This window comes from Battus philenor, unplaced genomic scaffold (assembly GCF_028537555.1).
Source record: "Battus philenor isolate CCGP_79_NKW_IND1 unplaced genomic scaffold, ilBatPhil1.0.hap1 SCAF_25, whole genome shotgun sequence".
Lineage (NCBI taxonomy): Eukaryota > Metazoa > Arthropoda > Insecta > Lepidoptera > Papilionidae > Battus > Battus philenor.
In genome coordinates, this window is record NW_027181688.1 from 9,861,790 (window position 1) to 9,888,813 (window position 27,024).

At 32.7% G+C, this 27,024-nt stretch overlaps 1 protein-coding gene across 2 annotated transcripts in view; it reads right to left on the reverse strand.

Moving 5' to 3' along the window:
• Positions 1 to 19,844, reverse strand: part of LOC137924894 (uncharacterized) — a 58,187-nt gene extending 38,343 nt beyond the window's left edge. The window contains exon 1 of one of the 2 annotated variants that reach the window (XM_068768280.1): positions 19,498 to 19,844. In XM_068768280.1, coding sequence (XP_068624381.1) covers positions 19,498 to 19,693 — 196 coding nt within the window. In that variant the 5' untranslated portion in view covers positions 19,694 to 19,844. Of the gene's footprint in view, positions 1 to 657; positions 1,019 to 19,497 lie in introns of those variants that run through there. The other variant, XM_068768281.1, reaches the window with a different exon arrangement.
• Between the last annotated feature and the right edge of the window lie 7,180 nt (positions 19,845 to 27,024).

Consider the following 27,024-nt stretch of genomic DNA (forward strand, 5'->3'; position numbering starts at 1 on the left):
GCGGACAATTTATGTAACGCAAACAAATCGACAAAAAACTTAAATAACAGGAAATCATAGATATAAAAATATTTTAATTTATAATTATGTACAACATAAAAACATCATTAAAATGAACGCCAATCCGCCATTTTCCGAACGGTGAACAACGGTTAGAAATTAAAAAAAAAGTACTAAAGAGGTTTCGTGTCGCATTTGGTAATATTTCTCGAATTAAATATAACCAGTCTTGGCTACAGTCATGTTTGGTACAAAGACCTTGATGTGTTGATAATGTGTAATTTAGTCATGGTGGAAAATATACATTGAATCTAGGTAATCGTTATAAAAATATCTTGAAAGCGTATTATATAATTTACTAAGCGTATGTTTTATACTCGGTGTTTAAGAGAAAAAAATGACCTCCAAGGAGGTTGTACTCGCGGCAAATGGAATTAGTTGGCATCTATATTTAATTTTTCATACAAAATATTATTAACAAATAATTAATTATTTTTTTGTATAACAATTAATATGTTGTTCATGTAAATATTATTACGTAGGTAGCAAGAAATAAAATTGAATCTTAAATGAACATAAGTTTTAATATCTGTAAAATGTAATAAAAATGTAAATATATATTTAGATTTGAAAGAAATATAGATAATATGTACTTACCCATTTTCGTGCCGTATTTGTTACACGACATCGCAGCACTTAATTTGACACAAAAATCCGTCCGCCTTATCACAGTACCGCTTATTTATTGTTTCAACAAACAAAAGATATCTGTTTTATAAATTCGTAATGTCTTTGACAGTAGGCTCATTTTAAAAACAGCATTTCACAATAGTACGCGTAATTAATTAAATTAGTTACGTGAAAATATATAACGTTTTTATTTTATTTTTGAGATAATTTTTAAATTTATTTTGACGTATGTATTTTTTTTAATATTCAAGCGCGTTCGGATAGTCGCTCCGGCAAAGCGATGACACGACCGTTCGACAGCGACGCTCTGGTACGATAGGCACGTCAAGCCACGCGCACCGACTAAAACTAGTATCCAGAGCTAGTGAGGTTTCGCTCTTGCATTCAGTGCACTGCATTACAAGCTAACGTTTTATTGTCTTAAATAACTATAATTTACTTATCGTCGTTCTCAAACCTATATCTTATATTTGCAAAACTTATACAATATAAAACGTAGTTACAAATTTCCTGGCAACACAATCATAATTGAAATATAATCTATAATAAATATTACATTTTTAAATACGTAATAATTGTTTAAATTTTATTTCATTTTTATTTCGATAAGACTCGAATTTATTTCGATGGCATATCTTTTTTTGGACAATTTATACGCTTTTAAAATAGGATCTCAGAAATAATACAGAACACCAGAAACCTTCCATTGCTACATTTAAAAAAATTTCGAATAATATTTGTGTTCTAAGCACATTTTGAGATTTATGTTTCCATCTCCAAGCTATTTTAATATTTATTATATAGTATAAATTTAAATTAAAAAAAATGCATTTATCATCTGGATAGTTAGAAAGACTCAACTTGACGTCAACTAGTATATAATTCATCGTACGTTGAATAAAGAACTTTGGAATTTGATTTATTAAGATTGTCAAAATTAACAATTTTACATACGAAAATAAGGCAATTAAAATACAGGACTAGTCGCAATTTTAATGACTGGCAACCACATGTGCTTGGTAAACAAAAAAATAATTTTAAAAAATAAAAATAGGATCGAAAATGAATCTACATATCCACATGCCCCAATCTTCTAATTTAAGGTTTAAAATAGATTACATTAATATCAGTCAACCACATCATGATATTTTATGTTGCTCTCAACAGTTTTCCATTTTTAATTTTCGAACATCAATTTTGAACTAGGAATAAAAAAGTTAAATATTTAAATTTCCTACTGACGTAATTAACTTTTTCGATAAAAACGTTGTTACAAAATTCCCTGCAAAACAATTGGAAGCATAAATAAAATATAACATTTGAATAAAATTAAATTTTTAATCATGTACTAATAGTTTAAAATTTAAACTAAATTTATTTTTTAATCACCACATCGTTATCGAAATCAATATTAAAAAAAAAAGATTTGTTTGTTTTCAACCTAAGCATTGACGATGTATAGCATTAAATTAAATTTTCATTAGCAAGTTAATGATTTAAAATTTAAGTTTAAATTAAAATTAAATCAACCGCTGTCGTGATGGACATATTTTATTAGATATTATATTGTATTTCCGAATGGTACTTTTTTGTTGTGGAATAAAAAGGTTTTATTATTAAATAAATTTGTTTGAAAGACTTCAGTTTACCATACAATGCTTAGAATTTTTTTTAAATGTTTTTTTACATAAAAAGGAAAGTATGACTAAACATTTAGTTATTTTTATAATGTATAATGCAAAACAGTATAGTCAAATTGACGAGATACAAAACCAATTTGGGGTGAAACTCGCTATTTGTAAGATAAATCTCCACTTATAATATTTGGCATAAAACTCTGAACATGGACATATTCCATCCATCTGGCTTTGTAATCTTAATGATAATTTTAAATGTAATCTTTAGTATATTCGACTTTGATTAAAATTATTTTTAGGTTATAATTATAATTTGTGGTTCATAATAGACTTGCACGAATGTTGTGGATGTATACAGGTGATTGGTTGAATGCGGAGCACGCAAGACCGCTCTTCGGACGATCTCTGGAGTCCTATGCCTTGTAGCTGATGATGATAATGATGAAGTTATATCAGAGATATCATCTACCATTTGGTTTTTTTGTCGTTATATTTAAAATATTATTATTTACCGAATTAACGATAAAAATTCAAACTTATTTATCAGCAAAACTCCTTAAAAGTCTTTTCAATTTTTCCGATCACTATGTATAAAGTGATCATTATGAAACCTGTTACATATTTTTTCATTGCAATGCGACTGGCCAATAATTTCTAACACTAAAAAGTTTGCAAGGATGCAGATTAAATAATATTTTTTTTTGAATTTTAAAATCGCTTTTTCTGTCTATTTTACGTTATGTTATTTATTATTAGGGGTTATATACATTAATTGACCGCAAATGAGTGTAAACTAATGTAAGGAGCAAGATATTTAGCAAATATACGCATATTATATTTAAAAAACTAAAGAGAAATACCATTGCATACTTAGAGTGAACAATATAAAATAGACAAAGCAACAATTTACGTGAAACCACTTTTTTTTAAAACCATATTAGTCTCGGTATTCACGTAACAATGATATGTTGTAGACGGCCATTTTATAACGCATGAGAGCGCGGTATTAAATAAAGTATGTATTCACACGTATTGACTAAAGCATGTACTACAGTTAAACCTGGATTAGTGAACGGTTTAGGAACCACGTGTTAGTGAGAAATCTCTATATCACTAACCGTGTTTCTTACAGAATTACAGGAGTAACCTATCTCACTTACAGAGACTTATAAATAATAAATAAAAGAAATATTTATTATTTATTTATTTAATAGTCTTTATTGTACACTACTATAAAACATGAAATAGTTTCATGATAATAAACAAAAAAGTTTAATTTAGTTTTATTACACGCGGCGCTATCTCTTGTAGACCAAACTAACTAACCATATTACAAAAACAGTGGAAGTATAAATAACAGGTACTTAACATGTACAAAACACACACACACACATATATATATATATATATATATATATATATGTGTGCATAATTAAAAAGTATATATACAGGTATACATGAGAAGGAGTATCCTAGGAGTATAATAAACAGACGTGCATTTGAATGAAACAAAATTCTTTTAAAAATGTAAGAATAAGTTGTGTTACTCAATCGTTATAGAAGAGTGTTGAAGTTTCTTCTGCCACTTCTTCTAGCGAAGCTTCTTTGGGAAGTGCTAGTTCTGATAAGAGCCAGGCAATAGCAACCGACATAGTCCAGATCCCTTCCTCTTGGACGTGCTTGTGTTGTAATGCTAAGCGGGTATTGTCGACAAGAGACAGCCCAAGTCACCCCCCCCCCCCCTCCAAGAGTAGAGACGCTGCCACCAAGAATCACCACATTGTCTACTTTAACACCGAGAGCTATACATAGTGCACAAAGACAGCAACAACTACGGAAGGATGACTGTTCCCTCCAACAACTCTCGGAGGGACGAAGAAACAATGTACTCGAGTAACAGACGAGACCCAAAATCGAAGTGGTGTACGAGAACCAGCAAAACAGCAAGAAGAGAGAGAGTGGTGCCATTGTCTCTTTGTCGGGTATGTGGTGACGATGAGTGTCGTCCAACGTTAATGTTCCAAGTTTATATATATATATATATATATATATATATATATATATATATATATATATATATATATAAGAAGAAAGATAGAATTTTTGAAAAATAGAAGGAGAATGAGAAATTAAAATTTTAGGTGAGAAAATGATTTATTCGAATATGTAACGCCCCTGCCGCACACATGGCCAAGGTCAGGGGAACGAGAGGTCCCTAAAAACCAGAGCCATTTTAAAAAATAAGTAATTAGGTAACTGCAGAAGATTATACAAGAAATAATGTACAAAAATAAAACATGTGGTCAGTAAAGGATTGAGTAAGACAGACAAAGAATGTATAATATTAAGAAAACAAAAGTTTTAAACTTGTTAATTTAGTCAATATAAATAATATAGATGTAAATTACAAAAGATTAATAAACTATACTGTGATAATATTATAACAACTAAGGATCGCGATGACTGGCGATGATATTGGATAAAATACATTTATTTAAAATTGGAACAACTTTTTACCAGATTTTTATTGATCGTGAACATATTTTTTTATCTATTTTATTTTTTGCTATACTCCGCTTCGCAAGCTTTTATAGTTATGGAGAAGAAGCAGGAAGAAACTCAGAGTTGAGTTGGAGAGGATAGAAAAGCTAGAGGAATATAATAAATAATTATTATAAAATAGAAAAAGGCCCTGTCCCTCACACGATAGCGATAAGCGAAAAGCCCCAAAAAGAAGAGAAAGAGAACCCAAGCCGAGGTCCCCTGGTGGAGTCTTATGACCGTAGTCACTCCATGGAGCGTCAGCCAAAGCGGTTGAAGAACTCGGCGGCCTCCAGTAAAATATTACCATGTAGTTGCCCATGCCGAAGTTCCTCCGGGAATTCTCGACTCTCGTTACTTTAAAATAAGTCTTAGCGACAGAGATAACGCTACATGAAGCCGAAATTAGCCGATTGTCCCTTTCCAAAGGCCGATGTGCAATATTTATCGCAGGGTACTGTTGTTGACTTTAATTAGTCAAATAACGAAAAAAACGAAAAATCGATATTGCAAATATTTCTCTGTGTAAATTGATTTAAAACTTATAACGTGAACAACGTATTGATTTTTTGAATTATGAATAAGAAAAAAAAAAACTATTGACTAATTCACTAATGGGTGATTATTCCTACAGGGTGATTAGTCATACGTGTTAAATCTTTAATATGGTGAATGCAATATTTGTCAGCAAAGTTTTTAAACTTTTTCACCTGTTTCCTATCAACTGTATAATGTGATTATTTTGAAATGTGTATTATTAATTAATTTTTTCCATATAACTTATGGCTGTATAGTCTGCATGGATAGTATAAGTAGATAGACAAGATAATAAACAATTAGATTTATTATGTAGTTGTCCGAATTTTGAAAATACTTTTTCTTACTATATTATTATCACTTTATTTATTATTTTTAAAAACATTTATTTATGGATAGGGTGTACCATAAATTGGTTGACAGCTATGAATATACATTCATGTCTTTAAAATTTTTACATCTATTAGAAATCAGCATGTATATTGTTTTAGTATGTAAATTTCAGACAAAAATACTATATTATTATTATTTTTAACCAGGAAATATCTAATTATAATGTTAAATTAAAATTGAATGGTGATATTTTTTTTTGGTTTATCGTCATCACGCTTAAAACGTAGTGCGCCAGTTAAAAGACATAGTAAACGTGTATCGTGAAGAACAAATAATACGTTCAAAACCAGAGATAAGATTTCACTATGGGCGTCGCTATATGGGCCATTCGTGTAAAGCCTACACGTTCGGATACACGTCTGTAACCAAATGTTCATACGTCAGTCATATTGTAGTCAAAATAATCAGATATTTGCATCTCAATAAAAACGTATTTTTGTTTAATTTAATCCGTCGCAGTTTCAGAACATAGTCGCACAATGCATGGCTTAGGCCTCCTCCAAATATATCTTTAGGGGATATACTATAATCGCCACGCTCAGCAGGCGAATTGGCGATCGCTGTGTGGTATTATGGTACGCAGAGGACCCTTTTGTACTTTAGAAACTTATGTGCGTAGTGTCAACCCTATATAATTAATGTAAAAAGTTTAAATTATAAAACATCCCGGGAACCGAACACTTGACCCACGATCTCAATCCCCTACCGCTTTATAATTCAAAATATCTTTATTCAAGTAGGCATTTATTCGTACTCATGAATCGCCGATTATATTAACATTATAAGGAGGAAGCTACCACAGCTTTGAATGCTGACCTGGTGAGAAAAGCCGGCCAGAAACTTAACAGTTGCTATTTTGAAATGAAATTTAATGTACATGTGCATAATAATATCAACTACGTAAATGAGTGAACAAACAAAGTTGGACAAAAGGTTGGTTGGTTTATGTTATTTTTAAATAATCACGCAAACACAAAAAAAAACATTGCACAAATTTAAATATAATTACCTATTATAGGCGTGTCATGTTCATTATAATGTTAGCCTATATATAAAGTAAATAATAAAGAAAAACTATACGGTTTTACAAGTAATAGAATAACACACTGTTAATCTATTTTAAATAAATTACAGAGGTTATTTTTTATTTTAATTACGGTGACGTTAAACAGAAAAGAAAAAGAATACTATGCACATTGCATTGCATATTAGTTTTTGTTGTTTGCATAAATATAAAATGCTTAGTCGCATAGCAGTCATTTTATTTGTTTAGTAAACTGATTCGTAATTTAAAAAGTACAAAATACATAAAAGTATACATACTAAGTGACCACAAAACTAATCATGTGTTAAATTATATTTATAATCATCATATCAGGTGATAGACGCTTAATGGAAGGGGTAAGCCTCCCCAAAGATCGCTACGAAGACCGGTCTTGCGCAGTCAGCATTCAGCGACTTCCCACGAACCTAAAATATGTCCTCGATCTATCTAGTGGTCTAGTCCATTATAATACTTTAACGGAAATAAATAATTAAAAATATAACTTATCTTAGTGTACTCGTGTTCAAGCGAGAGTGATCAGGAGAGACCTGTGTTTCCACCGACCACCGAATAATCCCCGCTTCGGAAACCTACACAACACCATTTACTAGTTTATACACCTACACGGGTATAGTGCCTCTTCTTGCAAACGTCATCGATGTAATTGGAGTAAGATCGTCAAGAGTAAAGATTTTAGCTCACGTATCGCTGTTCTATGAGGCTCAATTTGGATGAAACTACACAAAGCCTAAATCGATTTGCAGTATATCAATCATTTTTTTGGACGACTCTCTATGTTTTCCAAATGGCATTTGCAGATTCCGCAGGTATGAAATGGCAGAGTGCAGAGTGCGCCTAGCTTAAAACCTCTTTTAAAATAGCGAAGCTAGATGGCTCCCGGTCCCTTAGAACGTTACATAGAGTGACTAACCTCAAAGACCCCGACAAGTGGACCTTAACTTTGGCTGTCGATAATAGTGTCAATCACATCAAACACAACGTAGTGCGTATTACATTATGTTTGTGTGTGTTATTAAAAATTTTATAATTAATTGTATAGTTATAACATGTTACGAGTTTTCGAAGGAAAACCGTTCAAAATGTAGCTTCTTCGTTTACGTATATATTTATATTTTATATATTTACTTGATGTAATGGCTTTATATTTACTGATTTTGTAACGCAATATACACCAATACCTCACTTCGCGTCGTGGTTACGTTCCAAAAAAGCATGACGCAAATTGAAACGCTGCAAAGTGAATTTAGATTTTCTATAGCAAACCATGTAAAGAGCGAAGATAGGTTCCATAGGTTACGAAAATACTACTTTTTAAAAAGAAAATTGAACAAAGTAAACATTTAAAAGACAAAAATAATATGACTCTGCCAATAAATAAATTGGAAAGATATTTACCTTTTTTGTAACCAGAAACAACACGTAAAAATTTATAATTCTCTTTTAAAAAAAAGCACACTACGTTACAACAAACTACGTAATTGAAACTGAACTCTAAAATTATCAAAACAAAGTGAATTATAAAACTGTATTCAAATTGCGTTGTTTTTAGTTAGAAACGGAATCCCCGAGTTTTAAGCATGGCGCAATTAGACACAAAAGTGATGTGTGAATTAAAGACTCGAACCCAAAACAACGCAACCTCAAAAATCTAACGACGCATAGTGAAAATTATTATTAATTAAGAAGCGACGCAACTTTTAAAAAACGCAAAACCAAACGACGCAAAGTGAGGTATTAGTGTACTTGTTGTCTCACTAGTGAAACAATGATAGACAGCTCATAGACGCCGACTGCAAGGGATAAGTCTCCCAAAGATGGTCACGATGAACGGTGTGCGTTACTACGTGCTTGTGTGTATATCGTCGGTCTACCTAGTGGAGAGTCCATCCACGCCGCATCCACTTCCTCGTGAACATTTTCTAGAACTTTTTCGCTATAATTTCCAACAGGCATAACCGTTAGTTTTGAACTTTGAAGACAGACATAATCTACAAATTAGGAATAGATCAGTGAGGGTCCTGGGGTAGGCCCCATCCATTACAGGAGCCATGCAGCCATTGCTACTTCAGACAGGCAATTCTAGGAACTACGTCGGTGACCTTGGTTTCTGCAGATCTCTTCATTAGCGAAGCTCCGAGAATAGCTCTTTCAATTGTTCTCTGGGTGACCTTGAGCCTTTTTATAAAGTCCATCCTGAGCGACAACGTTTCGAATCCACAGATATATCATATACTTAAATATGTATTTATAAAAAGTTTTCAGGTTCGGAATCTTTATTCTATCGATAGGTACCTGGTAATAAACTCTTTCAACGTCAATTTAACAATTTTTATTTTTCCATTTTCACGTGAAATGAATGAATCAGTATGATACTAATCCAATGCGAGTTTATCTCCTATATAATCTGTAATACAATAATAGGCTTTATTAATCAATCTTGCCTTAACGTAAGCTTTTAATTTTTTCGTAAATAAATTTAAAATTGATTTAGTAATTTCACTAGCATAGAATAGTGTGGTAATTTAAATCAACATCTGGATGTGTAAAAAGTATAACAATTCAGATATTGAATAAATACTTTTTACTTTAAAACACAGCTTCTTTTTTGGCACTTTTATCTTAATTTAATTAAAAAAAAAAAAAAAAAACTATTTATATTGTACTTCTTCTGTGTCAGTTATTTATATTCTTCTTCTTTTCAGCCGATGGACGCCCACTGCAAGACATCGGCTTCCCCCAGAGATAGCTACAATGACCGGTTCCGCACTGCCCAAATCCAGCTTTATTATATATTATACAGTTTTTTATATTATTATCCACAAATGGTCAATTAAAGTGACCACTTGTGTACTTCTAGAGAAGACTAACAGGAGCCCAATGTGATAAAAACTAAAGTCAGATTGAGCCCTTCTATATGACATCCTTAAACTTAGAGTTATGAGGGTTCCTAACGCGCCCAGATGTGAAGTGAAGAGCCCACAACAAACTCAGGCGGGTACTTTTTTTGTGGTCACTTACACAGTATGCATAATACAATAGAAGAACAATTCATTTCAAATACTTATCATCACCTAAAAATCCTTCACACTAAAACTTCACACGTTAAAATGTATTTTTTTTTCTCACATTTTACAGCAGTGCTTAGTCTTTTTAAATGTTCTATTAATAATTAAAATCTTCATTAATTGCACACAGCAACAACTATTATTCCCGAACGTAATTCGCGGTTTAAACATTTAAAAAAAAGTATTACAGCACCGACGTTACTTTCTAAAAGCGAATCGCGAAATTGTCTTCGCGAATTTCATGCAACCAAGTCTAAATAACTATATTGCAAGTCATTATACTATCTGTGGAGGTTAGGATTATATTTTTATCTGTATTTGTCACGTAGACAACGATGTCTCATATTACAAATATTTAGGCGCGAAAAACTGACGTTACTTATATTTTTTATTTGTTAATATAAAAGTGGTTAATAAAAATATGTTATATTTTTAAACATATTTAATCAATAAGATAAATAATGATGATTGACAATATTGAAAATTATTACATTATGTTTCATCATACTATTGCAACATCCATTTGTAATGATATATGAATAAGAGAATTAGAATGTATTGGGGTACCGGAAAATAATGTTGTTTCTGTCGACATATTTTACAAAAAACTGATTGATTTTTTCCGTTAGGGAATTTAAATATTTGTATACAAGATAATAAAAGGTTGTTTATAACGAAGGTGAATGTATCGTTGCTTAGAAATTAAAACTTTTTAAAAATGTAGTCGTCTAAATTTAAGTTCAAAAAGCGACATTACTTTTCGGACTCCCAATATAAAAAAAAACTTTCAGTTGTTTGTTTCTTTTACCAAAATATATTTTAAAAGACAATGGATTTTCAGATTATTATTATATAATATTCAGATAAGAATTATCGCATTGAAATGTATTTATTTTAATATAAATAAATGTAAAATGTAGATAAATTATTTAACGGTAAATGTATTGGTCATACAAATTAACACTAATCATACCAACAAACTAAATATTTCTACGATAGCAGGTCAAATGACCCGACTTTATGTTTTCTGTTTGACTGTAAGAAACACGGTTATTAGAAAGGAAATAAAAAAGTGAAAATAGTTTAATAAATGTAGAGTAATTAGTAATAAAAAGTCATTAAATCAATAACATGATACGTGTATTTTTAAAGTCAAAGTCTGAAATGGGTCATTTGACCTGTTTGTGGTACGTTTAGTGTTAATGTATCGGACAAACTAACCAAAATAAATGGCCTTAAAAATAGGTGAAAATGTTTAAAAAAAGTGGATGTATACCATATGTATACAAGTCAATTAATTCATGGTGCACTTCATTTAAAATTAATAGTTTCAGAAGTAATAAATAATGTAATGATATATATATGTATATGAATATAGCAAAATGTTTTTTTTCGAAATTCGGGTTACTACTTATTAAAATTAATAATTATTTACTATCTGTCCCTGCAGACTGTGTTGCCAGAAATTGTTGGTCTGTCACATTAAAATAGAATAAAATAATAATGTAACATACTTTATAGTGATCACTTTGTGCACGGTGAATAAAAACAGGTGTAAAAGCCTTTAAACTTTTACATCCTATATAAAATATTTTATTAAATGGGACGCGAGAAAATCATTTCTACGATCGATATCGTTCAGGGTTTGAATAAGTGAAACTTAAGTTCAGCTCTAACGGGGCCACACCTTAATAACAACCAATTAAGTGGCTTAACTTCGTTATACTCTCTTAATGAGAGTAAGTTATATTTATTCAGAATGTTATAATTGATCACTAGATCTTTTGTAATCTATAACCTATCATACTGTTGTTTGTACATCTAATATGTTATACGGACCCAATATTGAAGACAAAATGTAAATAAAACATAGTCTGTGGACATTGCGTGAAATAAAATCGTTTCATTTTGGCAACGAACATGTTACACAGCGGTCGTTTTGATTAAATTCTCCTTTGCTCTATTTTATATTTAACATCGGTATATGTTTAATATGAACATTTTAATTTATATTAAACATGGTATCTTTAATCATTTATGCGTGTACGGAGAAAATTAAAAGTTTTAATTACTTTCAAATAACAATACAATATTAAATGTTTTGCCTATTGTAGGCGTAAAGCCTTGAGTATAATAAAGGTAGCTTATATATAAACATTAATAAATAAATGAAATAGAATAACAACAATATTAATCGGCTCTCTATGTTATTATAAAACAAGCAAGAGCAATCTATGTTAAAATAATTATAATTGCACGTATGACACGCGAGCTTGATTTTTATTGCACACGTTGAGGTTAAAAAATCATAATTGATATATTTAATCCTTATAACTGCCAGAGTAGGTTTGCCTATGTTATATATGCCTCTCTCATGGATATTTAATAGGACAGCTGGAACCCTGCATCTTCCGAATATCTTGACAAGATCATCTAACCACCTTGTGAGTTGACGTTCTACGCTGCTCAGAGTCTGTGGTTTCCAATCCAGAACCTCAAAGCTCAAGCGGCCATCTGTGTAGCCCAATGCCAGACCGCCTTAACAATCCGCAATTCGTATTTAATATTTAAAAGAGACGATATCGTCGAATGTTTAACACTTAAATGCGTGATGTTGCCAAAGATCTACATTTTGTCATCTAAAAATATCTGTTTTAAATTAATCTTTCTCTTCTACTATATTTGTAATAAACTACAATATCACTTTTAAATTTTTAGGTGTTCTAATAAGTGTCTATTCCTATCTATGGCTTTAATAGATTTTTTTAAAGAAATGTTTTTTTTTAATAAATATTTTTTGAATTAAGAATTACGCATTTAAGGGTTAAATACGAATCTTCAAGTATGCTCTATACTTCTGCAGATTTAGTACTGGCAGAAACTATTTACCTGTCGCACTTCTAGAGGAAAAAAAATATTTTACATATTTCAGAATAATCATTATATAGCTTGATTCGAAATAGGTGTGAAAGCTGTAATGCGTTTCGCTTCTAAATGGCTAGATTCACTTCCTTATAACGATAAAAAATCATCCTGTTTATTCGAAAAGTGTATATTTTACAAGAGGTATTAGTTTGACAACAATGTTGCGTCTGATTAGTGAAATGGCAGTTGGCTGTCGTAAGGACTCTGTCTAGGGTCACCTTAAGGATCTCGTTCGATTCACGTGGACACACAATGTGCTAAACCTGGTGTTGTTCGAGCCACGTGACCCTCTATCGATTGTAAAGAGCAACTACAAATTTACATTCTAATATTTAGATATTATTATATATTTATATATTATCTTAATTATTAACGATTGCCAACGAAATTCATTAATTAATGTTAGCTGATAGCGCAGCATATCCAGCGATCTGGATTATGTTGTCGGACTAGGTGGCCGTCTTATCCACGTCTCGTCTACCAGCTTTTGGTCACCAGTCGAAAACCCTTCGATCCGAACGGCCATCGAATCAACGAGCGATATGCCTAATGCCACTTTAGACAAGCTATTCTTCGAGCTACATCTACTGTGTTTGGCACTAATCGATGTAACATAACTCCTGAAGATGCCCCGTGGAGGGGTGAAACACGTGTTGAGTAGTTTGGCGGCGGCGGTTGTGTGATTTGCATTGTTTGCCGCATACGCATTTATCAGCGGGCTTGCGGGCGGTGCACTTTGTTGCACGACTACCACTGCATGTGCGGAAGTTCCTAAATATTAGTCCTTTTCTTACTTCGGGGACTTTCATTAGCGAAACTTCGAGCATAGTTCTCTAGGTGATCTTCAGCCTTCTTATAATGCCCATCGTAAGCGATAACGTGTATTTTATTTCGTATATATTAAATAAATTTGCAAATAAGACATTATACCTGTGAAAACAATGTCTAAAATATTAACCATTTATTTCATAACAAGCAAGCGGACTAATTCGGCACGTATAATTGCAATTAGCTTGCAATCTGAAGCAATCTGTAACACTTCTATTCGCCGAGTATACAGCTGGGGGGCGAAGTAGTGGAGGCAGCCAACACCCCCTTGCATCAATTTGCTTATAACTTTATCAATCGTTTCAAACGTTTATCTTGTTGTTATTAAACGGTTTAATATGATGCTCGTACAACCAGATGGTAGGTCCGGACGCGGGGCCAAGGACACAGGTGCACGGACCTGTGATTTGATTTTTAAATTTTTCATTCATCGACATCAACATCCTAAAGACGTCACGAATGACGTAAAAAGACTTTGTTGTAAAGATATTAACTAATGCAATCAATATCGAATAATAATTCCAAATTTAAACTTATAAAATTTAATAAATAGATACGTGTAAATTAAAAAAAAACGAACATTCCCACTTCCAAAAAAGAATTATTACTCAAACAAAAATAAAAACTACAGTTTTTCTATTAATAATAAATATATAATAAAAAAAACTATAGTGTGATGTGGAAAAACGTTTATTTAACTAATGAATAAATAATATCGATTATTTTACACGATTTGATATCGATATTTTTGGAAATTTACGGCCACGTGATTGCGGCTTGCTTCCGATACAATATTCATTGTATGAGAGTTAAATCTGACTAACAATGGATTTTACGTTGGTTTATTTCATTTTAATGTACCCGATGTTTTGAGGGCTTCGCACTGCCCGGGGTAGGACAGGTGATGTACTTTCATATACATAGTTATTACAAGATTCAATTTAATTAAATTAATTAATACTGCTGGTCTTATGTACAAAGAATGAGCGTGTGGTATCTTGATGAAATTGGACGGCCCCTCCAGTAAAATTTCTATGCAGGTAATGTACAGAAGGCTTCTATTGTTAGAATGAAAAAGAATGTCAAAGAACATTTGTGTGATGGGGTCTTCTTCTTTCAACCCGTAGACCTCACTGAAAAACAAGCCGCCCTCAAACATCGCTACTATGGTCTTGCGCTGCATCCGGTGATTTTCCATGATTTTAACTATATCGTCAGTCAACCTAATGGGGATTTACCACGCTGCGTCTACCTCCTCTTGGTCGACACACGACAACCTTTCGGGCTTAACGACCATCGGCTACACGAGCTATATGCTCCGCCCACTGCCACTCCAGACAAGTAATTCTGCGAGCTACGGTAGATAGCACATCTAGAAAAGGATGTGTTCACCTCCAGGTTATTTCAATGTTTATATAATGTAGTTAAAAAATCATAGTCTAACAAAGTTCTTTCTCCTGTTCTTCTCGGGTCTGTGGTGGCAGACTAAAATTGACGTCAACAAGAGAAGTAATTCATTGTATGTCGAATAAAGAATTTGAATATGTTAAATTTCGCTAAGATATCGGGAATTGTGTCCACGCATATTTCTTTAATTATTATATCTATTTTATTTGTGTTCATAAAATAAAAAAGACGCCATCGGAAATTAATTCAAATACGCAAAACGCTTAATTATTTTCAAATAAATACTCTATAGAGCGGTAGTAGCCTTCGGTAGATGAGTGAGAATTGCGATCTTATATAATTCACACTTTACGCATTAATAACATAAAATTCCCGCTGCTCACAAACAACTTTCCGGAGAAAGGGCAGGCGTCCTTTGCGTACTATAATACCACACTGCGATCGCAAACCCGCCTACTAAACGTGTCGATTATGGTTTATCCACTCATAGGTATTTTTGGGCAAGACCTATGTCTTCCAGTGGACGTCTATGGGCTGAAACAAAAACTAAAAAAAACAAAAACTAAAGTAATCGATATAGTCCAGCGGATTGGCAGGTTGAAATGGCAGCGTTTAGGCAAATTAGCACGCGAACAGGTGACCAAGCCTTAAGGATTTGGAATAGAAACCACGGATCGGCAGGCGCAGAATTGAACTTCAGACAGAGGAGTCTTTTAAGGTCGCCAGAAGACGACGAAAGCCGCTTCTAACCAGTCCTATTGAGAAAATCAATGGAGGAAGTTGAGATCTATGTTCAGCAGTGAACAGCCTACGGCTTTAATGATAATGATAACTGGATTGGCACGTCTTCGATAGAGTGACTAGGAAAAGAAAATAAATAAATGTAACATGTTTCAGAGGAAATATTTATTATAAATTCACCCCTTTAACTTTTACAACTATTTCCAATGATCCTATATACTTGAGGTGGCCAAGCTCTTTGATAGTGCAAGCCATTTTTCGAAATTTGAAAATTTTGCGAGCCGCAATTGAATAAGCTTTTAAAACACGCAAAAGTTTTTTTTTTTACGAAACACATATTTATTAAAATTTAAACAAATGTACAAAATATGTGTATTGAAATTAGATATAATGGCACACGCGTGTAACAACACTCCTAATAATACTTAAGATGCCGGTTAATTAATTATGATCGGTGTTTGGATTTCGCTAATTTTATGGTTGAATAATAATTATTATTCACACCTGTAATTTGTTTCGATTTCCCAGTAGCTGTCATAGATAATATAAATTTGAATATTGAAGTAATTCGACAATCAATCGGAGCCAAAAATAATCGTACAAATAGCCGCAGTTTTGCCTCCTTTACAATATCATTTTCAATGTTTTTGATAATCGAACCCCCGACTATTAACACAAACACGATCCTTAACAACACTACCGTAGCTAAATTTAGTAATCTACGTACAAAAAAAAAACGATACAAAATCAATATCGAATAATAATTCCAAATTTAAACTTATAAAATTTAAAAATAGATACGTGTAAATTTAAAAAAACGAACATTCGCACTTTCAAAAAAGAATTATTACTCAAATAAATATAAACTTCAGTTTGTCTATTAATAATAAATATATAATAAAAAAACCTATAGTCAATTACAACTAACCTTTATGAGTTTTTCCGTATCGAACATGCGTAATCTTAATAATAAGATAATAAATTTTATAAGATATATAGATGTTTTTCATTAAAAATAAATCAGCGTGTACATGTACAGATGAAAAAATTTTACACCCACACGATAATTAAAAAAAAAAAAAAAAATAAACTCCGTCTTCAAAAAGTTAACAAACTCTTCCCGGTTAATAAATTTATTGTACGCATATATAATGAAGTTCCATAAGATATCTCTCTTCCTTTTCTTAGTTTTAAATCTAAAATTAAAACTGTATTATTTAAAAAATCTATTTATAGCATTCAAAAGTATTAAGATGATCAAAATGTGTGGAACTTAGTTTGACTCATTTATATGGTTAATATTATAATGTACACATCAAACATTATTAAATTATAATAATAATAAGTAGTATAATAAATACATTAATTGAAAATTTAAAATGGCGTGTAAAAACCTAATCAAATAAAATCATTTAGAATTTGATAATTTGAATTTTACGTTTATAAATGTGAAACAAACAATTATAATAAAATAAATAAAAAAAATTAAGCAAAATAATTAATACAAACAATATTACGAAATAGGGATACGTAAAATATAGTATAATACTACAAGAAACTTATGATAATCAATTATAGAAATAAATAAAACGATCAATCAAATTAAACAGATAAATCTTAATCTTTAACTATTAATTTACAATAGAAAGATAGTGAGTTTGGATTTACACGGACTATACTAAAACGACTATGTCAGTGAATTCAACAATAATAAAATAAAAAGTGAAGGTTGCGATTGATCATACAATTTAGGTCACGATAGAGTTCTGCTTCGCTTCAACAGCGAGTTATTTAGAAAATTAATTACACTAAATACTCAGCATCCATTGTTTGAGAATTTAAATAACAAATCATTATTGAAACAATAACGCATTTGCCATATTTGATAAGACGACTCGGCCGCCATTTCGTGCGTACACCGCCCTGTTTTTTAATCAATTTAATATAAAATAATCTTTTAGATTTTGCAAACGACAACGTAACATTACACGATAATAAAAATTACAAACAATTTTTACCTTACACCAGATTTTAGGAAGAGTCATTCCGATAGCATCCGAGAAGATCAAATAAATTATGTATACATCGATGTTTTACTAACAACACCGTTTCGATCGACGACTATAAACCAGCAATGGATTTACTGTGAATGAGTTGAGCCGTTTTAAACACGTAACGACGAATAAACTGGTGAGGGGCGGCCCCTTGCGTCGATTGAGTCACGAACGCCGCACTGTTTCTACCACCGCATTCTTCTACGACAATTTAGTTTGCTGCATATTCACTAAGCGATGTACATTGCTCGCTTATTACGGAGACTTTATACAATGTAGGGAATTAAAGTAGTAATGTAGAGTATGAGAGTAAATGTTTTTTCGCGTTTTCAAGTAGTTCTCGGTACGTATGCCATAGTACGGAGTTGACACGTTCGAGTTTTTTTTTTAAAGTGGACGCTCAATGCAATATGAAAATATACGATGATGAAATTATTTCCCACAAATCAAATTCTTAGATTTTATGTTTTACCTCCGGGTGATTCACACTTATATACGTAAAATTAATATCAATTGCAATAACTATGGAATTAATCAAAATAAAATACTAAGAAAATTATTAAAAAAATTAAGCTTAAAAATATTTGTAAGATTTTTAATTATAATAAATAATAGATAATAATCTTAATAATTTATGTATACATATACAAATATACATTTACATATATACAAATATGTATTATATTAATAATACATATAAAGTTTTACTATCGAAAATTACTTTAACAACATGCGTAACTTATCTAACTCTGAATACAAACGTGACCATGAGGGGATAGACAATTCAATTTTTTGTTATCCTTGAAGAAAAAGATCTACATACAAATTACTACGCTAATTATCTTGTCTCACATTATTATTGTTAAACATTAAAATACATGTCGATAATTATTCTTGTTAACTTTGGAAACGTCTAGCGACTTGTGCGCTAATACCGCTTATACGTAGCTTAAAATTTTTAGTGCGGACGTGACTAACTAAACGGAGGTTTTCGTTCGGAAAAAGCTAATAAAAAACACGTGATCATGCTTGTTATTTATTGATTTATATTTATTTTGATTTAAATATAATCATACTAACTTTAAAATATATATGTATATACATATATGTATGTATATATATATAAATATTATATAAGACATGCGTTGTATTATTTTTATTGTAATGGTAAAACAAGTATTTTATTAGATAATGGACGCTTAGGCAGTAATTAATTCATTATTGTTTACCGCGCAACCTGACGCCCTGCAATGCCGCGAAGATAAATACGGTAAGTATATCGTGTACCATATTGAAATATTATGTATGTGCAAGCCGTTATCAGTTGATTAATGGCGTCGTACACATAATAAAACCTCTCCAATAAATTAACTTACAAATTACTTTTAAATTAATCAATAATAACTGGCTATGTATATGATGCGAATAAAAGAGGAAAAATAAAATTAATAACACATGCGTGTAACTAGTCATATTTCGAAAGACGTCCGAACAAAGAGCACGCAAGTCGTCGGCGATGATTGCAATCCGACCGGTTGTGGGGCGTGCGGCGTCCGCAAGCGGTTAGTTCGGAGAGCAGACATCCGCAAATAGGTAAGATAGCGTTAACATACCGGCCGTCAACTTCTCCGTCTGCCCCAGCGCAGTCCAGCCTGGCACGACGCTCTCGCAGACCTCATCCCAGCACCGGACCTTCTCCGCTCTGTCACCGTAATTGGTGTGATTCGTGTCGTACAGACACGGCCTCTTCTCCACTTCGGTCACGATCAGACAACTCTTCATACCATCACCATCTTTAGGCCTGACCATTGTGGATAATTAAAAAATAATTAAAGTTTTCAAATTTGAACTTGGAGCGCAGCGTTCGAGAGCGGGGTTCGGGGTTGTTTTGGAAGTGCGTTCAGTCGGTTCGCGCACGCGACACGCGATAGCGCGTTTGGATGTCCGCGGTACACTGGCGGGTTGAGTAGCGTCGAGCGGCGCAGCAAACATGGCCGCGGGACGGAGAAACTTAGGTGCGAGCGGCGGCCGACGTCGCTGCGATATCGCTTCCGCGCGCTAATAAATAAATAAGATGCATACAATCTGTAGCTTTTCCCGCTAAATATCATTGTCAAAGTAATATAACCTATAATAGTATATCCATAGCAATGTAAAATAGAATATATACAATTTTTTATGCACTGCAGGAAAAGGGAATTAAAAATTAGATTTATACTAATTTTAACTGTAAGATGAGTAATAAAAGAATTAAAAATGATAATAAATGTCTATAATTTCACATTACGTAAAATAATATACTAAGTATTATTAAAACAATAATAATAGTACTATTAATAATAAATTTATTAAATAGAAGCACAAAATTAAGGTTTAGGAATAATAGACAAGCTTTTAAAAACCTTTATATGAGAAATATTAAATAAGGTAAATTGTAAATAACAAATTAAGCTGTAAAACCTTTTTACTCATAATTTAAGATCTCAGCCGTATAGGTACAGTAAAACTACATTGCAATAAAATAAATATAATCTGTGTAAAATTTTTGGGAGAATTTGTTTCTTATGTCTATGTACTGTTTTAAGAGATATAGAATATAAGAATAGTGTAAGGATTTTACGCTATATTTATATAGTATTGTTATGTATTCAAACGTTATAGAATATTTCTTATTGTAAAAGATCCATATGTACTGAAACATTTAATACTTTTTTTTATAATGAATGACCTTTCGCTTACAATTGTTACGTATTACAAAACATAAGAATAGGTAAAGATTTTACCGTATATTTCTGTAGTCGTTATATAGACTTATTTTATTCAAAGGGTATGAAATATTTATTATTGTAATAAGATCCACATTTACTCAAATATTTAATACTTTTGTTTAATAAATTACTCACGTCTTGTTTAAAATTCATTTGTGTTCAACAACACCCAAATAGCTTATATAGACCTGAAATGGAAGTGATAGGGTAAGTCTAAACAAGGGTAAGTCTTAACTTAGCAGTCTAATATGTTACACTCTGTGCTCTAAAAATTAAAAAATTAAAATTCTCTTTTTAAATTTGGACTTGGACATTACTGCGTAATTCCCGCAGAATATGGTAAAGTAATATAATCTGTGTGTACTATTTTGGAATTTTTATTTATTGCGTTTATGTAAAGATGCGTTCAAGAGTGAAGCATTCTTATTTAAACAATACGTAAATATTTTTCTTCTTATAATATCAATGTAACGATTGTATAACATGCTAGCTTTATATAATTTAAATTTAATTGTTCATGTCTTGTTATATTATCATTTAGGGATCTGTTAATTTTTATTTTTCTATTTCGTTTGCTTATTAACGTTTAGATAATTTATCATCATATCAATCGATAGATGTCCACTGCAAGGTATAGGTCTCACCCAAATATATCCATGTGGGGATAAACTATAATCACCAAGCTTGGCAGGAGGGTGGGCGATGGCAGTGAGGTATTATGGTACGCAGAGGACAGGCCCATCCTCTGGACACTTGTTTGTCAGCATTAGAAATCCTTTGTAATTAATGCACAGAGTGAGAATTGTATGACTGTATACCGAGAATTAAACCCGAGTCTTGAGATTGTAAGTCTCAGTCCAGGCTATTTCTGCTTTGTACATTTATAAACATTACTTGATTTGACGAAATAAAACTGACTGATTGTGTGAACGGTAGATATATGTAGCGCAAACCACATCACAACAGTTTTCATTTATCATCTAGAGGAGCATCCATGTAATCAAATATATTACGCAATAATTATAATAATTGGAGAATCTTTGTACCTTTGTGGATTTTAGCTACCATTGGATTTGTTGCATAAACTATTTGACAGGCAACTGATACGGGAGAAAGTAATCTATACAAATAAATAAAATTGGAATGTCCGTTTGTAATGTTAAAATAACCATACTGTATAAGAATAAACATATGGTACATATAACAAAATTATTTTTTTTCTGTCTGTATGTTCCAGCTAAAATCTGTAATGACTGGACCGATTTTGACAAGAGTTATACTGGCAGATAGCTGATCTAATAAGTAGTAACTTAGGCTATTTTTATTTTAGAAAAATTCTTAAGAAACATATGTATACCCGTAAAATCAGTGCTTGCCTCGCGAAGCGGGCGGGTGACAGCCAGTGTCTTCTTAAAATTTCTCAAGGTTTTAATACATTGTAGATTCCTTATTAAAACTCAGATATTAGGAATCTACTTTATTTTTAGGAAACACAAATTATACATAAAACATAAATAAGCATTGATACGTAAAACGAACTGACATCGCCAAAGTCATGTCAAAAACGAAAGAGGCCAGGCGCCCACAACATTAACTGTCATTCATATTGTAAAAAACATGTGTATAATAAAATAAATCAATAAAAGTAAATAAAATAACTGTAATGAAATGAATAACGAGTATACAGAGATTAAATGTTAGCTATTATAAAGGCGGTCTAAACTAAATAAAACCACGTGTTTTTCTACCTATAAACTCGGTACACTTAAAGCAGAATTTAACGAGCAGCAATAACAAATATTAAATATAACTCAACAGCGACCCATAACTCATTGCGGCTCGATTGAACAAAAAAATAAATGATATAATTAGCAGCTAATTTTATAGATAATTCCATATATACTTGGTATACACGTTATTTAATTATTTACACTTTTTTGAACACTATAAACAATAAAAAGAAAAAAAAGAGACAATTCATATAGAGATACAAGAGGCGGTCTTATCGCTCGAGGCGATCTTTACCAGACAATCTTTGGATGGAGATGAGAGACATGAAGTAACTTCTGGAAACGTATAAATTGTGCTGCTAGCGTTGAACTTCCACTGCTAGAAATAGGTCTTCTCTATGGATATTTAGAGGAATGATAAAAAGCGACCTCCATTCCGCCTCTTCCAACAACCGTAACAAGTTCGTTTGTCCACATTGTGGGACAATCTACTCTGCGTTAGCTGGTCGGTGCATACACCCCCTTAAAATTTTATTTTTAATATATAATAAACATGATGCAATAAATTTGTTCGTGTAATTAAGTGAAACGCTCTATAAACATCGAAGCGGTGGTGTTTTTAAAGTACAAACATCCTTCAATCTTCTTTTAGTTTCATTTATATCTTTCATTAATTTATTTTATAAACTTTAAAGTAATAGAGCTGGAAGCAGGCGGTTTCTAACAGTCCTGAAATATATGAGGCAGGTTTTTGTACAGCAGTGAACGTCTTACAACTGAAACGATGATGACGATCAATAAAGCATTTAATGGAATCAGCGTTACCTTGCGGAAGTCCATTTTAAGTAAGAAAAGGACCAATATTTAGCCACTTCCGCACATTCAGTGGTAGTCGTGCAACAAAGTGCACCGCCCTCCAGCCCGCTGATAAATGCGTATGCGGCAAACAATGCGAATCACACAACTGCCACCGTCAAATCACTCAACACGTGTTTCACCCCTCCACGGGGCATCAATAAAGCTATATCATGCTAATTTATATATGTTATATATGTATATATATACATTTAAATGAATGTGTCTGTCGGTCTGTACTCAATAAATTAGAAAAATGTATAATACTAATCGCCGTTAAAATTTGGTATATTGACAGGTATGTGTCCAGGAATTTTTTTAAACTATTTTTCAGGTATCAAAACTGTCTTTTTGTTCAGATTTCTATAGAAAAAAGATTTCAAATGTTTAATATATTTAACTTAAAATAAATTCCAATTAGTTATGTTATTATTTCCCTGGCTTTTAACGAAAATATACGATAATCTAAGGTACTTCGTGTATATTGTGACGTTGTTTTTAAACAATAAACAAAAACACTGAAACGCGTAAACATTGGTAATGTTTTGTGACCCCTATATGAGGGATCTCTCGTACAACACCCGTCTTTGGGTTATTGGATCCCTTAATATACTGTTTTTTATTACTATGTAATTTATTTTCTTTCTTTCCTAATTATTTTATTGCTCTTCTTCTGTCTGTCTCAGTATCTCTTACTCGTTTCTCTTTTTACCTTCGCATAATCTTTAATTGCTTTTCATTCCTTTACCTTTCATGCATCGCCTCTTTTCGTTAACCATTTTATTCCTTATGTTTTTTTTTAACAATAATTTATTTCGTTATTTTGTTTATCTGGAATTTTAATAATTCTGCATTTAGTTATTATTTTCTTTATTACTTATTTTTATATCACAGCTAAATAGCTGACTCAAAAACTTGACTCGCGTCGTCTCGCAACCACCGTATTCGTCTGATATGGCTCCGTGCACTTCTATGCTATTCAGCAAACTTAAAAAGCGAATATGGAGACCGATGGATAAGAAGAGGGTTTTGAAGACTATATCGAAAAAAGACTATTTCGTCTATTTCGAAGACTGAAAAATGAGTTTTATCGTTCGAGGATTACTTTGAAATTGAAATTGATTTGGAAGAACAAGTAAAGAATTTATATTTATTACAAATTCACCTTACGTTTTGATTAGAGTATTATGTTACGATGGTAATTATCACTAAATATCCTTAGCTTAAAAGTTTTCAAAGGGTCGATATCATCCGCTTGTATTCGCCGAGACTTTTCGTGGGCGGTAAAAAGTCGAAAGGCAAATTGAGAGCGTTAAGAAATATGTCTATTATTATGGAAAACATTTTATCTGGAGCGTTCTTAAATGTCACGACCTTTCTGTCCCGAACATGCAAGGCACGATTGGAAAGACATAGAAGTGATATGTTTTTGTTTTGTAATACGTCCCGTATATAAATAAAAAAAATATATAAGATTGATATAATTAACTATATAAATAGAGGCAATAAATATTTTCAATATAGATAATGAAAAGAGTAGAAAACCCATGATTTACACTTGAGCAGGTTTTTTTTAAAATTTACATTTCAAGAAAAAATTATGCACTGTATAAGTTTCCCCAAAAGAATACCTTTGGGTAGAAGGAGGATATACCATTGGGAGATGGGTTGGCAATCGCAGTGTGGTATTATGGTACGCGGTTATTTGTGAGCAGTGGCAATCCTATATAATTAATGCACAAAATTTGAATTATATGAGATTGTTTTCCGGGAATCAAATCCGCAACCTTCGATCGCAGTCTTAACCGATGGGTTACCATCGCATTTTAAACTTATTATGCGATAACTCTGTAAGAAATGTTTAAACTTGGAGTGTAAAAATTATACTAAGTAATAAACTTACGTAACACCTATCCTTGACGTAGGAAATTCTTAATTTGCCTTTTTATAAGTCGTTTTTAAAATTGATAACTTTTTATGGTTGTATGTTTACGGTACGGCTTTATCTATGTTTATGGTATAACTATATACAGTCATCTGATGTCTCTCAATTATCGTATCATAAATTTAAATAGAAGAGGAATATTCTTTTTCTTTTCCAAAGATCGCTACAATGACTGGTCCTGCGCTGCTCGTATTCAAAGGCTTCCCGCGACCTTGACTATGTCCCCGGTTCCACCTAGTGGGAGGTCTACCAAAAAAAAAAGAAGAGAAATATATTTTTTTAATTACTCTTTCCTCTATCTTGTTTTAGGGACACCCTCCTGTTTTCATCTTCCCTCTCTCCTTCTTTACAATTTCTCTCTTTATTCCCTCTTTCATCCTTCATATTTTTTAACATTCATCGTAAATTCAACATACTACTTTCCACGGGGCACGATGGATTCTCTGAGTACCTTTATAGGTTTAAGCTCAAGGAGGATTGCTCGTGCTTCTGTGAACCGGGCGTGGACCAGACCGTGATCCACCTGGTAGCCGAATGTCCCGCATTCAGAGGGCTCCGGATCGACACCGAGTGCCGGCTAGGAAAAAAGGTCGAGGGGGCGACCCATTTCCACTTCGCACGCCACTAAGCCCTCCTTATACGGGACAGCAAGTAATTGCGTGCACCACGGTCCGGTCTACCGCTGGGTCACAGATGCACGAGGGACTCCCTTTGAGCTTAAACCTATACAGGCATTTTGAGAATCCCTCGTACCCTGTGAACATTTGGGCCAGACACGTTTGAAGAAAAATATTATTAAAATAAAAATTTGTAGGAAAAATCTTATAACTGTTTTAAGAATTTACTAAGTTATAATATAGTTTGGGAAAGAATTGCTCTTCTATTGTATTCAAAATATTGCAAGTGATAGCAAAAAAAAAACGGCTGTGTTTGTTGTGGACTTTTCTAAAACCAAAGCGTATTGGGAACCTTCTTAGCTGTAACTTCTATTCTATTGTCTATTGTTTCTGAAGATGTTAATGCTGTTAGCCCTAAGACTTTTACAGTTTCATTGGTACTGAGTTCATGGAGCGGATAGGTCCGTAAACTAGATTTAAAACTAGAAACTAAAAGCTGGTGGGGTGATTACCAGTTGCACGGGGACGCTCGCACGTTGTTAAGGCTCTTCGCGGTAGAGCTTTGACGGGGTGTGTTGCTGGAGTGTGCTTGAGGGTTAGGACGGCAGCGTGGACCACAGGCGAGCCGAAGAGAGTTCCGGATTCAACCACGGTTCCTTCACGCTGTTCGCGGATAGGGAGCGGGCGGCCGCTCACTAAAAACCAGTGTTGTGGCGTGGTGGGTGATGTTTTGTTTTGTTATGTAGAACGCGACGACCCGTGTAAGTGTTGCAGGTGCAGTGGTTGCTGATGATGCCGAGTATCGCGAGTGTCTGCAGGGGGTGCGGTGTGGCGAGTGTTCTGTGGAAATCCTCTGATGGGCGTGAGGAGAACGTCTTTAGGACGTCTCTTGGTCTTCACTGAGGTGTGGGGGGAGTAGCGTAAGGCGCTAGCTATTAGAGGATTGAGATGTGCGAAGGCCAGCTCAAAGTAAGTTTTTGAGCAGGCCAGATGGAACTCTTGGACCGTAGCGAGCTTGAGGTCACTATGGAGGTCAATTGTAACTTCATAGCGATCACGTTACGTATTGCTGACCACTACTGCCACAATTCTTTTATGTTAAATCATTGTTGCGCATACTAATTTAAATTCGAACGTCGATTTGAATTTGGAAGCTATCAGTGATATGGTTACTGCCAACGTTTTAGGGTCATGTAAATTGTAAATACTCTTTGTATACCTGTGA